Source organism: Lemur catta, chromosome 1 (assembly GCF_020740605.2).
Source record: "Lemur catta isolate mLemCat1 chromosome 1, mLemCat1.pri, whole genome shotgun sequence".
NCBI classification, from domain to species: Eukaryota; Metazoa; Chordata; class Mammalia; order Primates; family Lemuridae; genus Lemur; species Lemur catta.
In genome coordinates, this window is record NC_059128.1 from 103,705,918 (window position 1) to 103,721,433 (window position 15,516).

The 15,516-nt window shown below is 42.6% G+C and overlaps 1 protein-coding gene across 1 annotated transcript; it reads right to left on the reverse strand.

Moving 5' to 3' along the window:
• Nucleotides 1–2,107: 2,107 nt before the first annotated feature.
• LOC123624463 (cytochrome c oxidase subunit 5A, mitochondrial) lies at nucleotides 2,108–13,900 on the reverse strand. Its single transcript, XM_045532312.1, has 5 exons — nucleotides 13,643–13,900; nucleotides 6,965–7,081; nucleotides 4,966–5,087; nucleotides 3,592–3,714; nucleotides 2,108–2,274 (listed from the first exon to the last, which is right to left on the reverse strand). Exons 1-4 carry the CDS (start codon nucleotides 13,752–13,754, stop codon nucleotides 3,601–3,603), a joined length of 465 nt encoding a protein of 154 aa, XP_045388268.1. The 5' UTR covers nucleotides 13,755–13,900; the 3' UTR covers nucleotides 2,108–2,274; nucleotides 3,592–3,600.
• Nucleotides 13,901–15,516: the final 1,616 nt, after the last annotated feature.

The following is a 15,516-nucleotide window of genomic DNA, read 5'->3' on the forward strand; positions in this document are numbered from 1 at the left end:
GATTAACAGGCGTGAGCCACCGCGCCTGGCCTAAACCTCTTTTCTTTATAAATTACCCAGCCTTAGGTATTCCTTTATACCAACAGAAGACAGATTAAGATAAGGACCAAGCCCAACACAGAAGCATCTCACCTGTGGTGTTCAACCAAACTTCCCCAATGCAGGAAAATGGCAAACTGAACGACTCCGCAAAATGTGAAGATGGACTGTGCAGCTATGGCAGGAAAAACCAGTGATAGCTAGCAAAGCTCAGGAGAGAATTGCTAGGCTTAAGCTATTTTCACAAGCACAACCAAAAAAAAAAAAGATTACAACACATAGGACATGGCCAGGCAAGGTGGCTCATCCCTATTATTTTGACACTCTAGGAGGCTGAGGTAGGAGGCTCATTTGAGGTCACCAGTTTGAGACCAGCCTGGGCACCATTGTGAGACCCTGTCCCTACCAAAAAAAAAAAAAATTAGGCCGGGTGCGGTGGCTCATGTCTGTAATCTTAGCACTCTGGGAGGCCGAGGCGGGAGGATTGCTAAAGGTCAGGAGTTCGAGACCAGTCTGAGCAAGAGCGAGACCCCGTCTCTACTAAAAATATATATAGAAAAAAAATTAGTCAGGCATGGTGGCACATGCCCATAGTCCCAGCTACTCAGGAGGCTGAGGCAGAAGGATTGCTTAAGCCCAGGAGCTTGAGGTTGCTGTGAGCTAGGCTGACGCCACGGCACTCACTCTAGCCCGGACAACAAAGCGAGACTCTGTCTCAAAAAAAAAAAAAAAAAGAGCCTATGGCACTGACATGGTCCTCTTTCAGCTCGTTATAGTAAATCTTCTAGATCTTGGTAACTGAAGAAGATTTAAATGTAATTATGTATGCACATATGGGAGCTGTTTAAAAAAAAAACAAGGAAAAGAAAATCTCTCTTCCCCACTCCAGTGCTCCAAAGGCCAAACATATCATACAAAATTACCTTTTAGATCAAGTATTAACACCCCATCCTCATCCTCTAGGCTTCAACTTAAATGTCATTTCCTCAGAAGCCTTCTCTTTTCTCACAGTACCCATATGTACATTCATAGAATTTTTAAAATCTGCCATACCTACATATGTGATTATTCTGCTTAGCAACACTCTCACTCCCTCACGCCCCCTCCGTATTCAGGATTTATGAGGGCAGGACTATGTGTTCATCGCTGGGAAGAAGCAACATGGAAGGATCTGGAGGAAAGCCAGAAAGCAGTGGTGACTGGGATGCTATACTACACAGAGCGAGGGGGAAAGAGCTGTCCAAAAAGGAGATCAAACTAAGAACCATGACTTACTAACTACACGTTAAACAAACACATGTGCTGTTTCAGTTTATTTCACATTTCTACTTCTTCAAAAGGGGAGGGGATTTTCTGGTAGGGGTTCAGCCTTTAGAAAATGTCATTGGTGTTAAAACCCACTGATTTTAGTAACAACATGACTTTAGGAGAGAAGGTGTCTAAATTTCAACCTAATATTAACCCTATTTCTCTGATACTGCAGTCTGGACTGGCTATACTATTATATTAAGTCACACAGACCTAGAACTTCCTTATCCAGCAGCTGGCTTCTAGAGTAAAGCAGGATTAGTGTGTTTTACTCAGTTCTTTAATCAGAATGCTTCCAAATCTGCCGCAGCAAATGCTCTGATGTGCAGGGCAATTACTACACTGTTAGGGACGCTACTAGGGAGGAACAGATATGGAAAGAAAAGGGTACTAAGACACACAATATGAGAGGGCTTGGCTACCGCACAGCACATCCTCAAGACTATCTCAATGACCACTTTTAAACCTCATTTTACTTGTTTTGGGAAGGTACACAATTTGATCCATCCCCACAGATAACCAGTCCCTCAAGCCTAAGGTGTCAACAAGAAAATTTTACACAAATGCCTTCTAGCCTTGAGCAAATTTATCAGCCAGAGCACTCGAACATGTTGATGAAGCTGACTTTCACATCAGATGGTTTCCAGAGAATGAAAGCAGTTCTCTAAGCATGTAAGAAGGCAACTCAACTGGGAAACCAATGACCCTATGGCATTTCACCTTCTGCTTCTCAATACAAACACATGAAACAAATACCCAATTTCAGTTCAAACTCATTTCCCTTTTATTAAAGTCCAAGTTACCATTACATGGTTTGGTACCCAATAAAGGAAAACAGTTTCAAATAAGGTAATATGTTATCATCAGTATTTCCAGGTGACTGTTTACAATCAAGTAGTAATATCAACAAATTCTTAGGAAGCCCATCTGTAAGAGAAAACACAAAGAATTAGCCAGGAAAGAATATGAAAAAGGCAGAAATCTTATTAAAAAATAACACTTAGAGCTACACTCCAGGAAAAACCATCTCTCTGTAGCCCTTTCTGCTCTCTTATAATACTTAATCCTGCCTATAGTCAACTCACAGGGAACTAGCTTTGTGGCTGTTTTGCCATTCATACCACTAGCACTTACTGGGGTAGTCTTTGACAATTAGAAAAGCATTTGGTAGCTGTCCTTAAAAAAATTTTTTCTGTGAAAAGTATGTTACTGTAGTTAGAATATATCCTATATAACATGGATCTTCTGGACCCCAGGGGAATAATATATGATAAAATGAAAAATTAAGAGTTGAACCATAGGCTGGGCGCAGTGGCTCACGCCTGTAATCCTAGCCCTCTGGGAGGCCGAGGTGGGAGGATTGCTTGAGCTCAGGAGTTCGAGACCAGCCTGAGCAAGAGCAAGACCCCCACTTCTACTATAAATAGAAAGAAATTACCAGCCTGAGCAAGAGCGAGACCCCGTCTCTACTAAAAAAAAAATAGAAAGAAATTATCTGGCCTACTAAAAAATATATATAGAAAAAAATTAGCCGGGCATGGTGGCGCATGTCTGTAGTCCCAGCTACCGGGGAGGCTGAGGCAGTAGGATTGCTTAAGCCCAGGAGTCTGAGGTTGCTGTGAGCTAGGCTGACGCCACAGCACTCACTCTAGCCCAGGCAACAGAGCGAGACTCTGTCTCAAAAAAAAAAAAAGAAAGAAATTAGCCAAACAAGGCCGGGTGCGGTGGCTCATGCCTGTAATCCTAGCACTCTGGGAGGCCGAGGCGGGCGGATCGCTGGAGCTCAGGAGTTCGAGACCAGCCTGAGCAAGAGCGAGACCCCATCTCTACTAAAAATAGAAAGAAATTATCTGGCCAACTAAAAATATATATAGAAAAAATTAGCCGGGCATGGTGGCGCATGGCTGTAGTCCTAGCTACTCGGGAGGCTGAGGCAGTAGGATCGCTTAAGCCCAGGAGTTTAAGGTTGCTGTGAGCTAGGCTGATGCCACGGCACTCACTCTAGCCCGGGCAACAGAACGACCTTGAGCAATCCTCCCGCCTTGGCCTCCCAGAGTGCTAGGATTACAGGCGTGAGCCACCCCGCCCGGCCATCATTGGTACTTTCCAAATCACTTTATGCTCATGGCCACAACCTCTAACAAGAACATTAAAAGGTCTTACTCTGCCTGAAAGCACCAAAATGTCATCTACTCATCTGTCCCTGGATTGTTCTCCTGCCTTGTTCAGTGGCTTGTTGCTTACCCATGGGGTTTACACTTTGTCAAGGCCCAGTTCCTCTGGAGTGGAGATTCCCAATTCATTTAAAGTTGGTCTAAGTTCCTGGATGACATAGGGGTAGATTTCCTTATGAGGTCCTGCTTTGTCCTGATGGCAAAGAGAATATTCACATTTAACTCTCTGAAAAGCTGTCTCTTAATAAAATGAACTTGAAAAAGCTTTTAATTACATATGCAGAGGCTAATAGCATAAAATACAGGTCATCTACTTTTAAGTTAATACATTTGTTCAATAAAGAGGGCATCTCATATAGGCATTGTTCAGGTAGGTTTTTAAGACTAAATCCAGAAAAAGTATTTCACAGTCTTGAATTACTGGAAAAGAAGGTGGTGATGACAGAATTCTGAGAAGGCAATTAAGCATGCCCAGCAGGCAACAGGAATAATTAAGTTAACACAGGAAAAATATTTTCATTTGCCTCCAATTTGAGACCCTAACTGAATTAACTACCAGTGCTGAATGGATTGATAGCCTACAGAACCCTTAATTATCTTACCCATTATAGATAAAGTAATGTCACACTTTCCTCCTTACAGACCTGGAATTTCTTTCTTACAGACCACAATGTCTTTTCATGGAGAGCTGCGCTTAGAGAATACACAGAGCAGAATTTTCACAACACACAATTATCCCTGTATTGTCACAAGGTTCCTCAAGAGCTAATATTAAAAAGTCAAATGAACTAAGAAAGTGCCAAGCTGCTATTCTTCTGCTTCAACAAGTTCTAGGTCTCCTTAACTGTATTTTTTAAATTAAAATTCATGTTTAAAATGCAATATATTTGTTCATTACAAAAAACCTAGAAACTATAAGTAAACAAGAGGGAGAAGAATTAGGATATATCCTCCTACATTTTCATATATATGTATTTTTTAAAAAAATAAAATGGAGTCACACCACAAACACTGTTTCATAACGTTCTCTAGTTAATATGCCATAAATATACTTAATGTCAAACACATTTCTTTAATATCAGTAGTTGTGTAGTAATAATCTGTTCTGGGAAGTCTCATTTTAAGAAACCACTAACAATATTTAATTTCATATCACAAATAGCGAAAAGATGAAATCTTTGTATACCCTTAATTATTTCCTTAAGATAAATTCTCAAATGAAACTGCTGAACAAAAGGGTATATATCATGCACAATTTTAGAGGCTTTGGATAAATGCTGTCAAAGTGACCTCGAGAAAGACTGTAATTGCAATGTACATTTCCTCTAGTTATATAAGAACTAATTTTAGGCATTTTAACCAATTCAAAAATATAGAATATGCTAATACCTGATCAATAGCCCACCCACTTCTAGAACAATTTTAGTATTGTTATTTCACTGACCTTAACAACCTCTAAGATGCGAACTGCACTAGCAAAATCATTTAATCGTCTGCATGCCCGCAAAGCAGCATCAATGATTTTGGGTTCTGGAACCAGATCATAGCCAACAAGTGTGTTCATCCCTGCAAAATTAAAAAGAGGAGCCATGTCAACGCAGCATATCTCACTTAAACTACAATTTAGTTATCTATCTTTTTATTGAATCAGGGACATGTGATCTTATCTGTTTGGGTCTCTATTCTCTTTGTTTTTTTTTTTTTTGGAGACAGAATCTCACTCTGTTGCCCTGGCTAGAGTGCCATGGTGTCAGCCTAGCTCACAATGACCTCAAACTCCTGGGCTCAAGCAATCCTGCTGCCTCAGCCTCCAGAGTAGCTGGGACTACAGGCATGTACCACCATGCTCGACTAATTTTTTCTATATATATTTTTAGTTGTCCAGCTAATTTTCTTTCTACTTTTAGTAGAGAAGGGGTCTCATCTTGCTCAGGCTGGTCTTGAACTCCTGAGCTCAAACGATCCGCCCGCCTCGGCCTCCCAGAGTGCTAGGATTACAGGCGTGAGCCACCTCACCCAGCCCTCTATTCTCTTATCTATAAAACAAGAGAAATCTACCATTAAATTCTAGATGATAAGATCACAGTGGATCTTCCACAGTGAATTAGTGAAAAGAAAGAACTATGAAATGGCATTCACGTTGAAGGAAAAAACCCTAAGAGTTTTCTTAAATGCAAATACTTTTCATAATAATTAGCTGGTTTCTTTTCAAACAAGCGAGTCACTTTCAACTCCTATCTTTAACGCTTAGTACAATGCATGTATTTTGGATGCTTTAAAACAGATTCGATTGGAAAATAATCTAAAAACAACCAGAGAAATGCTTAAGGAGAGTTAATGAAGCCCAAATGAGGACATTAAGGAGATATTATAGAGAAACATTAGTGAACAGACTCATAAACATTCAACCAGAAAATGACTGGGCACTATTACTTTCAGATTTGCAGAAAATGACACATCATAAAATTTAAGATTCTCTTAATGGAAACAGAGAATTGCTGTTCTTTTCATTACTTCTACTCAAGATTATTCAGTAAGAATTCCCCTGGTTGTAGCAAAATGGAGTCATTACATTCCTGCAGAGAAGTTTAAAGCACTTAGGCCTCTTGCTTTTATTATTTTAAAATATTTAAACAAAGGACACTGGTGAATACAATGCTAGAATGCAGTCACAGATAATGAATTTTTCCACTGAGATAAATTATCCTATACTTAAAATTAGTGATGAAGTTATCGTTAATGGTACTTATGCATGTTAAATGTGCATCTGCAACCTTAAAGACAAATTCTAGCTTATTTAGACTGGACACTTATTCAGGGCAAGACAATTCATAACTGAGAATAAAAATAACAAAAAACCAAACTATGACCTAGAGGAAAAGAGAACCAAATGACTGCTGTGTACATTATTTAAAATGTACATCCATGCTGACTCTTTGTACAAAGTAAAAAAGAAAGAAAATTATGAGACCGACGTGCTACCTACTAAGCTAAGGAGGCACCTAGAAAGAAAATTAAAATGTACAAAACTGTTAGCTTTTGCTCACCTAGCTCTATGGCTACAGCAGTGGTTTTCTACCAGGGTGATTCTGTCCCCCAGGGAACACTGGGTAATGTCTGGAGACATTTTTGGTTGTCAAAACTGCAGATGTGTGTATGTATTGGCATCCAGTGAGGAGAGGCCAACAATGCTGCTAAACATCCTACATTGTAAAGGACAGTCCTCTACAACAATTATCTAGCCCAAAATGTCAATAGCACCTGCTTTAAAACCCTACTTTGTAGGAAACACTACGGAAGCTATAAACTTTCCTACCTGCAAGTTTCATGACAGTAACCAGTTTACATGATACATATTTTCAAAATAGCTGCTTTCAACAAAGTAGTGGAAACAGTTCATGTTTACACACTAAATTAGACAAATATGTCTATGTTCCAATTACCTTTACGCAATTCCCAGGCATCTATATCTGGCTTGTTGAAGTATGTCACCCAGCGAGCATCAAACTCCTCATCTGTCTCATGTGACCCATGGGAATAGCAGCGAATTGACTGGATAGCTACAATGGTAAAAGAGCAATAACTTCAATGTACAAAAACAGTACTTGACATACCTTGTCTAATGCATTAAATTCTGAATCAACTATATATGTTAATGCAGAAAAAATATTCAACAGGTCAAATGAGATACATATCAATATGGAAAGAAATCCTTAAAATTAAGAAAACCAAGTAGAACAAAAGTATTATATAGGTATGTTTATGCTTTCTCCCCAATGTGTAATACGAGCTTGAAATTATTAACAGTGATTCCCTCTGAGAGGGAAAAACTTTGTTTCCTTTCTGAGACAGGGTCTTGCTCTGTTGCCCCGGCTAAGAGTACAGTGGTGTCATCATAGCTCACTGTGACCTCAAACTCCTGGGTTCAAGTGATCCTCCTGCCCCAGCCTCCCAAGTAGCTGGGACTGCAGGCATGTGCCACCACGCCTGGCTAGTTCTTCTTCTCTTTTTTTTGGTAGAGACAGGGTCTCACCCCTCTTCAGGCTGGTCTCGAACTCCTGGCCTCAAGCATTCCTCCCGTCTCAGCCTCCCAAAGGGTTAGGATTACAGGAGTGAGCCACCGCACAAGGCCTAGAAACTTTATTTCTTTATATACTTTCATACTGTTTAAATTTTTACAACAAGCAGGCATTAATTCCTAATTAAAAATGTCCAAGCTGGGCATGGTGGTACATGCCTGTAGTCCCAACTACGTGGGAGGCTGAAGTAGGACTGCAGGAGCCAGGAGTTCAAGGCTGTAGTGTGTGATGATCATGCCCATGAATAGACACTGCACTCCAGGCTGGGCAACATAGTGAGACCTCATCTTTAAAAAATAAAATAAAATAAAAATAATATTAATGTCCATTCAAGTTCTTAAGCAAATTTATAACATACTTTATTGATAATTTTTAAAAAATCTTATGCTATATTCCAAAATAAGTTACACAACACAAAAAAGCAATGGTAATTTTAGAAATTGTTTTATCAAACTACAGTCCCTTCTCCAAAGATTTTGATAATCTCCTAAGGTGGAACATGCCCTCTGATCTACACTCAATGCAAAAAAATACTGTTTTATAAGATACCTATAAATGAAATTTTTAATATAATATTGTCAAGAAAACAGGACACACAACTATTTTCATGCTTTTTCTTGCCTTCAGCATTCTACTCCCAATCAATACACCCTTTACAGTACCCCATAAAAAGTCTTTTCATTTTTTCTTTCTGCCTGTCAAATGGGCCCTGAATAAAGTGTTTTGAAATCTGGACTCCTCCTATCTTATTAACTAATTAATTTAGAGACAGGGATCTTGCTAAGTTGCCCAGGCTGGTCTTGAACTCCTGATCACAAGCGACCCTCCCACTTCAGCCTTCTGAGTAGCTAGGACTACAGGTGTGAGCCACTGCACCTGGCTGGATTCCTTCCAAATAGCCTCTCAAACAGGTGGGGGATAGGAGGCAAGAACTTTTACCTTTGAATCTTGGGATACAGCACAGCCTAGTGGTCAGCTACCTCTAGGCTCTTCATTCTCCCACTGTTTGACCCTGGGAAAATTAACTTGAGTTTCATTTTTCTTTATCTATAAAATGGCAATACTACCACCTTAGCAGATTACGAAGATTAAATATGAAAGCAGATAGGTAACACTATGTACCGGGGTTGGCACCTGGTAGGTACTAAATAAATGGTAGCCATAAATTAACCCTTATCTAAAAATATCTTCATTGGCCTATTTATGGACATTTCCTATTATCTGAATTAGACAAGCTTGGTATAATTTCTAGTTACTAAGGCTTCTTAACATTTAAAAAAAAAAACAAACCTCACCCAGAAACCTCTCATCATTGTAGTTCTAAGAATACTCTAAAAAATACGACTGGGCGCAGTGGCTCATGCCTGCAATCCTAGCACTCTGGGAGGCCGAGGCGGGAGGACCGCTTGAGGTCAGGAGTTCGAGACCAGCCTGAGCAGGAGTGAGGACCTCGTCTCTACCAAAAACAAAAAATTAGCAGGGTGTGGTGGCAAGTGCCTATAGTGCCAGCTACTTGGGAGGCTGAGGCAGGAGGATTGCTTGAGCCCAGGATTTAGAGGTTGCTGTGAGCTAGGCTGAGGCCACTCTGGCCTGTGCAACAGAGCGAGACTCTGTCTAAAAAAAAAAAAGAAAGAAAGAAAGAAAAGAAAGAATACTCTAAAAATTAAATGTTAGGAATATCCTATACATCCTTAATACAATAACTGGCAGGCGAAGAGTAGGGAAAAACAGAAGCAGAAAAGATGAACATGGGAGACTAGCCAGTTCTGGAGACAGACTGTCACTGCTAGATCAAGTGAAAGGATTTTCACTTATCATTTGAGCCTATAGCAAAACAACTGCCATTAGCCCCACAGGATCACAGCACAAGTCCCAATCTTCCCAGAGACCTGAATTATGTCCACAATCCAAGCTCAGAATGAAGACGGACATATATACAAATGGACTGGAAGTGGACACATTTTAATTTCCATGACAAGAAAAAAGAATGGATCTCTAGACCTAAATGTATCTGGTAAGTGCAAACATTTAATCAAAACTACATGGATATTTATTAAGGCTTATAAGACTGATTTCACATTTAATATATCAGAAAGCATAGATTAGAACAACTCTCTAACCCGCTTATCAAGAATTTATTCCTGTGGTCTAACCCCACTGAGAAAAGAAAAAAAAATTTTTTTTAAGCTATGTTTTCAAAAACTAAAGTTATCCTTAAATGAATACTTAAAGTGCAAGTGTAAAATGATACAACCACTTTGGAAGACTGTTTATGCAGTTTCTTACCAAGTTAAACACACATCTACTATATAACACAATAATTCCATTCCTAAGTGTTTACCCAAGAAAAACGAAAATTTATGTACTCCCTCTCCAGAGGTAATCATCTGCCCCCTTCTACCCAGAACAGTAAATGTTTCATGATAAGCAATTCCTTTGGCTCACTGCTGGGCATGGATTTGACTAGATGAGTACTAGCTTTGTTTCCTAACTGTGAAAAAGATGACCAGCAACTGCAAATCCAACTCAGGATCATTATCTTCAATGATTTGATCACCTCTCTCTGAAAGCCAAATTACAAACTGGTTGTATTCCAAAAAGTCTTTTAGAAAACTGTTTGGAACCTACATGTCTTCCAGGAGGGCAAAAACAGACTCTCCCACATGGTTTAAATTATATTCCTAACTTCAGTTAGGGGTTAGAGCAGGAGCTATTCTGCTAGCTATGAACATGCACCGCCCCCCCCCCATGCTTAACATTTTTTAAGGCAAACTATACAAGAATTCTCCGCCCACCACCACCACCCTTAAGGTATTTCCATCTAGTTTTGAGGCTTGTAAGGAAGACTATTTTGGAAAACAATTACTCAGTGCTTTTACACAACCTGAAGATTCCAAAGTAAGAAAAGGGAGGCAGCCATGAAAAATGGGGACATTTCTAGGGCCTGAAACTACAAAGCTATTTCTAACACTGCTTTTTGGCATTCAGTTAATGCACTCAATTTACTGGGCTAGGTGGGTCAGGCAGCACTTTGGAAGCAGAGATGGGAGAACTGCTTGAGGCCAGGAGTTTGAGGCCAGTGTGAGCAAGTGCTCTACAAAAAATAGAAAAATTAGCCTGGCATGGTGGCACAAGCCTGTAGTTCCAGCTACTCAGGAGGCTGAGGCAAAAGGATTGCTCGAGCCCAGGCATTTGAGGATGCAGTGAGCTATGATGATACCACTGCACTCTAGCCTCTAGCCGGGGTGACAGAGAAAACTGTCTCAAAACAAAAAACCCCTAATGTATTCAGAAAAATCAAAGGGCCCATTAATCCTCTGGGTTTAAATTTAGTTAAATCAGATGGCTTTATATTTAATAACTAATCAGCTCCCACAGGCCCAAAGAATGGACATTTTGGTGGTGGTAACTCTAGCAATGAGCAATGGCAGTGAATGATGTAGAGGGCACATTAACAAGTTATTGATTATTATCAGAAGGGTCATTGAGGGTGCAAATCTGCACTGGACCTTGGAAATGTGAGAGTGGTGCAAAAAGAAGGTTGGAAGGTAATAAAAGTGCCGCTTAAATTCAGCCCTGCACCAAGAAAGACAAAATTCTTTCCCTTCCAGGTCTTCCCCAGGTCTCAGGGTAAGGATGTAAGAGCCAGGATTTCATAGGTTTTAAGAGTTGACTAGAAGACCTAACCGTTATTTAAAACATTTAATCATCTAATTCAGCAGTTATTAGGCAACAATTATGTTTTAAGTTGAAGGCTTCTTTGTGGACCAAATATGGAATTTGGGCTGCTACTTAACTACAGCAAATTTGAGGTCCCTTAGGTCAATCCTTCCAGACATTTCAAGTATTTGACCTTGGATAGCTTCACCCAAGACCCTTAATTCCTTTTTTGGGGGGCGGGGGAGACAGGGTCTCACTCTGTTGCCCGGGATAAAGTGCGGTGGCGTCATTGTAGCTCACTGCAACCTCACACTTCAGGACTCAAGTGATCCTCCTGCCTCAGCCTCCCAAGTAGCTGGGACTATAGGCTTGTGCCACGGCACCCAGCTAATTTTTCTATTTTTTGTAGAGTCAGGGTTTTGCTCTGGCTCAGGCTCTTGACTGCAAGCAATCCTCCCATGTTGGCCTCCCAAGTGCTAGGATTACAGGTGTGAGCCACCGCCTGGCCCCTTAATTCCTTTTGACTTTCAATTACATAAAACCTCTTCAGTCTCATACTGATAACAAATCCCAGCCTCTAATATGCAAAAATGAAACGCACTGTAATAAAGCAAATATGCATTAAGCAGTTGTGCCAGGCAAGGTACTAAGAGTTACACTATCTCATTTAAACCTCACAACTACCAAATATTCTCCTGAGTTTACAGAAGAGGCAACTGAGGCTTAAGGTGAACACATCCAAGGTCACCACAGAAAGTAGCAGCTGACACCACTTGTAACTAATACTGCCTCCTTGTGGCAAGTATTTAGGTCTATAGGACAAATACCTAAAATAAAGCTCTTGCTTTATGAATTACACTGGGGAGGGGGCAATACAACACCTAGGAGATAAACCACTAAGAAAAGAATCCCCATAATCTATAGTTCAACAAAAACCCCTGCCATTTCCTCAAAACGCCACAAAACGTAGCAATTCTTCTGAAAAACTCAAGAGTACCCTCCCAAAATGTATCCATGTGAAAAAATTAAAATAGTATTTGCTGCCTTAGCAATTAGATAAAGAAAGAAACAAACAAACAAAACCCCCAAAATGTGACAAACTCTGGATGGCCTAAACCTAACCATGGGTAAGAAACAAAAATGGTTCACCACTAATAAAGGAGTCAGTTTCCTAAGATGGGTTTCAGTTTCCTGTTCTGTAAAACAAGATGGTCTCCATAGTGTCTCAAGTGCACTCCAACCTTACTGTTCTATAAGAACAGTACTTCCTTATACTTCTACTGTTTTATAAATTATAAAAGGTAAAGTATAAATTGAAAGAGGCAAAACATATCCTTTAGCTTCTCAAGTGTCTAGTTAAAATACCTAAAACAGTCAAGGGAACAACATTACTGGTTTTGAGTTTCTGAGTTCATATGTTTACATATGCATGTTTAGGAGCTATATTTCATAACAGCACATACTACCATCATTGACCAAGATCAAAGTGCAGTTACTGTAATAATTAAAAGTGCAGTGCTGGACACAAAATGTCTCAGAACACATGCAAGGGGAAGGAAAATAAGAGACAAGCAGTAGCAGAATATCTCATAGTCCAGCAATCAGGCTTCTAATCCAAAGGGGAAAAAACACAAAGTTTTCCCATGTTTGTAAAACCCACTATTCCTGAGTCTGTGGTATCCAATTTTCAATAGTAATATTCTTATCATAAGACCTAACGATACTCAGGCTCTCTTCCGGCTCGCAGCGAACCACCACACACGTCGATCTGTTTTAAACGTGGAAGAATTAGAAGGTGGCACAGCAGTCTTTAAAAATGACAGAACAGGCTGTCAAGGTGACATAAAACGCTAAGAAATGCCTGATTTAACAGTATAATAACGTGTCCCGCACGGAAGCATATGGAGTCCTCGGAAACTGGGGGCGGGCAGTGGTGCCGAGGTCCCTGGAAGGGGCCACCCCCGCCCCTGCCCTGAGGGCGCGCCCGGAGACTCAATGTCACCTTCGCTAAGGCGCTGCAGGCCGGCGGCAGCCACTCCCGGTCAGGTGGCCGCAGGGTCGGCGCCGGGGCACGGTCACGGCCCGGGAACCGAAGGAGAGCGCTGAGTCCCCTCCTTGGCGCCCACAGCAGGTCCACACCTGACCCCTCGCGGTGCCAGCGCCAGGCAGTCGCGCGGAAGCAGGCACCGGGGGCGCGCCCTCACGTCCTCCACAACTCGAGGCGGCGGCCAGAACGGCCCGCAGTCACAGGGTTCGGCCTCCGGCCCGCAGAGCAGGGGCTAGGCCGAGGAGGGGAGCCTGCCCTCGAGTGGCGGCGGGGGCCCAGGTCACCGCAAGGACACGCGGACGCGGGCGCGGGCAATGGCAGGCGGGGGGCCTTACCGGCGGCGGGGCCGGGGGCCGGGGCGGGGTGCAGAAGGCCTCGAGGGCCGGCCCGGCTGGCTGCGGCTGCGGCTGCGGCTACGGCGCAGCGGCGGAGAGCGGTGCCCAGCATGACGGCGAGGCTAGCGAGCAGGATGAAGCTAGAGAGAAGCCGGCTGTGAGCCCTCGGGCCGCTCCGGAGCTGGCGGGGGCCGGACTCACGCAGGGACGCACGGCGCGGGCCCGCCCACTGCGGCGCTCGCGCTTGGGCGCGAGGAGGCACCCGCGCGGCCGCGGCGGGCTACGGCGGCGCGCGGAGGACAAACAGCGCGGGCGCCGCGCCCCGCCTGGTCTCTGGTCCGGGGACCTGCGGCAGCCATCGTGGAACTAGGGTGGGACGAGCGATGGCCTGCGTGGGCGTGCCGGTCCGGCTCTGGAGGCGACTCCATCACCTCGAAATGGGAATGATGGCAGTAACAACCACAAATTATAATAAAAATACCTACTTTGCTTCTTTCCTCCCCCGCCTGCCCCCCGTTGGACACAAAAATGAGAGAACGAAAGGGAAAACACTGCCTACATGTAAGGGATTTTATTAGTAACTGTGCTTATGTCACAAACAGGCAAGCTTTAAAAAATGAATCCAACTACTTCGTTTCACAGATAAGAGGCTCAGAAATTAGGTTGCTTGCTGGCAATCAGAGCTCTTTTCATCACATCCCCAGTTCTGAGGACTCTCACCTGGGTGTTTCCGGCCAAACGCCTGTCCCCACCCGCTACAGAAGGGCTCTTGAATCTGTATAGCAGACAGCTCTGACATGGGGTTGATCAAGTTCCAAGACTCTTACATCTAACCGCAGTAACTACAACCTGACTTTGAGTCCTTGGGCGGTGGGGTCACTTCTCCTAGGCCTGAATTATCTGGATGCCAGCCAGAGTTAACGACACAGTCTCTTTTGTCTTAGGATCACCCATTCTCTATCTCTGGACACAGGAGGAAAGAAAAATGGACTTGCAGGCCCCTCTTCCTCACTCCAGTCCCTCTCTCCTAAGCCTCAACATCTGCCCTTCTCTTTTTCCTCCCTAGCAGTGGGCCTTTAGTAGGTATAAACCTGGCTGGAAAAAGGATTTAAAAAGCACTTGGTTTCAAAGCACTTGGCCTCACTTTCTACTACCAAGCTTGTGTTGAGGCTCAGGAAATAATAAATACCCCAAGTGAAAGCCTCGGAAACCAAGTTTCTCTCTGACCTGCTGCTTTGCTATCTCTTGCCCCTTGTTGTACCCCCAGGCAAGCCACAGAAACTAGAATCCCTCTTCCCCAAGGCAGGTCATGGAAACTAGAACCCCTTTCCCCCAAAGCCAGCCATAAAGCCTAAAAATACCACTCTAACCGTGCCCCCTGCCTTTCTGTGTAACTAACAGCTGGCCATGAAGAAATTAAGACAGTCATTCCAGAGGGGTCCTACTCCATAGCCAGGAGGAGGAAATGCTACCACAAAGTGGCTAAGAAGAATCTGAACAGACAGGCTTTGCTAGGTTCTCCCACTCAGTCTTATTTCCATTAGCTCAGACCATTTTTGTTCAATCACATTTCTACACAGCTATCTTCACTTTATTGAACCTAAGCATAAAAATGTACAGTTTCCCCTGTATCTTTGGGTCTTTTTTTTTTCTGAGACAGAGTCTCACTCTGTTGCCCGGGCTAGAGTGCCGTGGTTGTCATCATAGCTCACTCAACCTCAAACTCCTGAGCTCAAACAATCTTCCTGCCTCAACCTCCTGAGTAGCTGGGACTACAGGCATGCACCACCATGCCTGGCTAATTTTTTCTATATATATTTTTAGCTGTCCATATAATTTCTCTCTATTTTTAGTAGAGACAGGGTCTCGCTCTT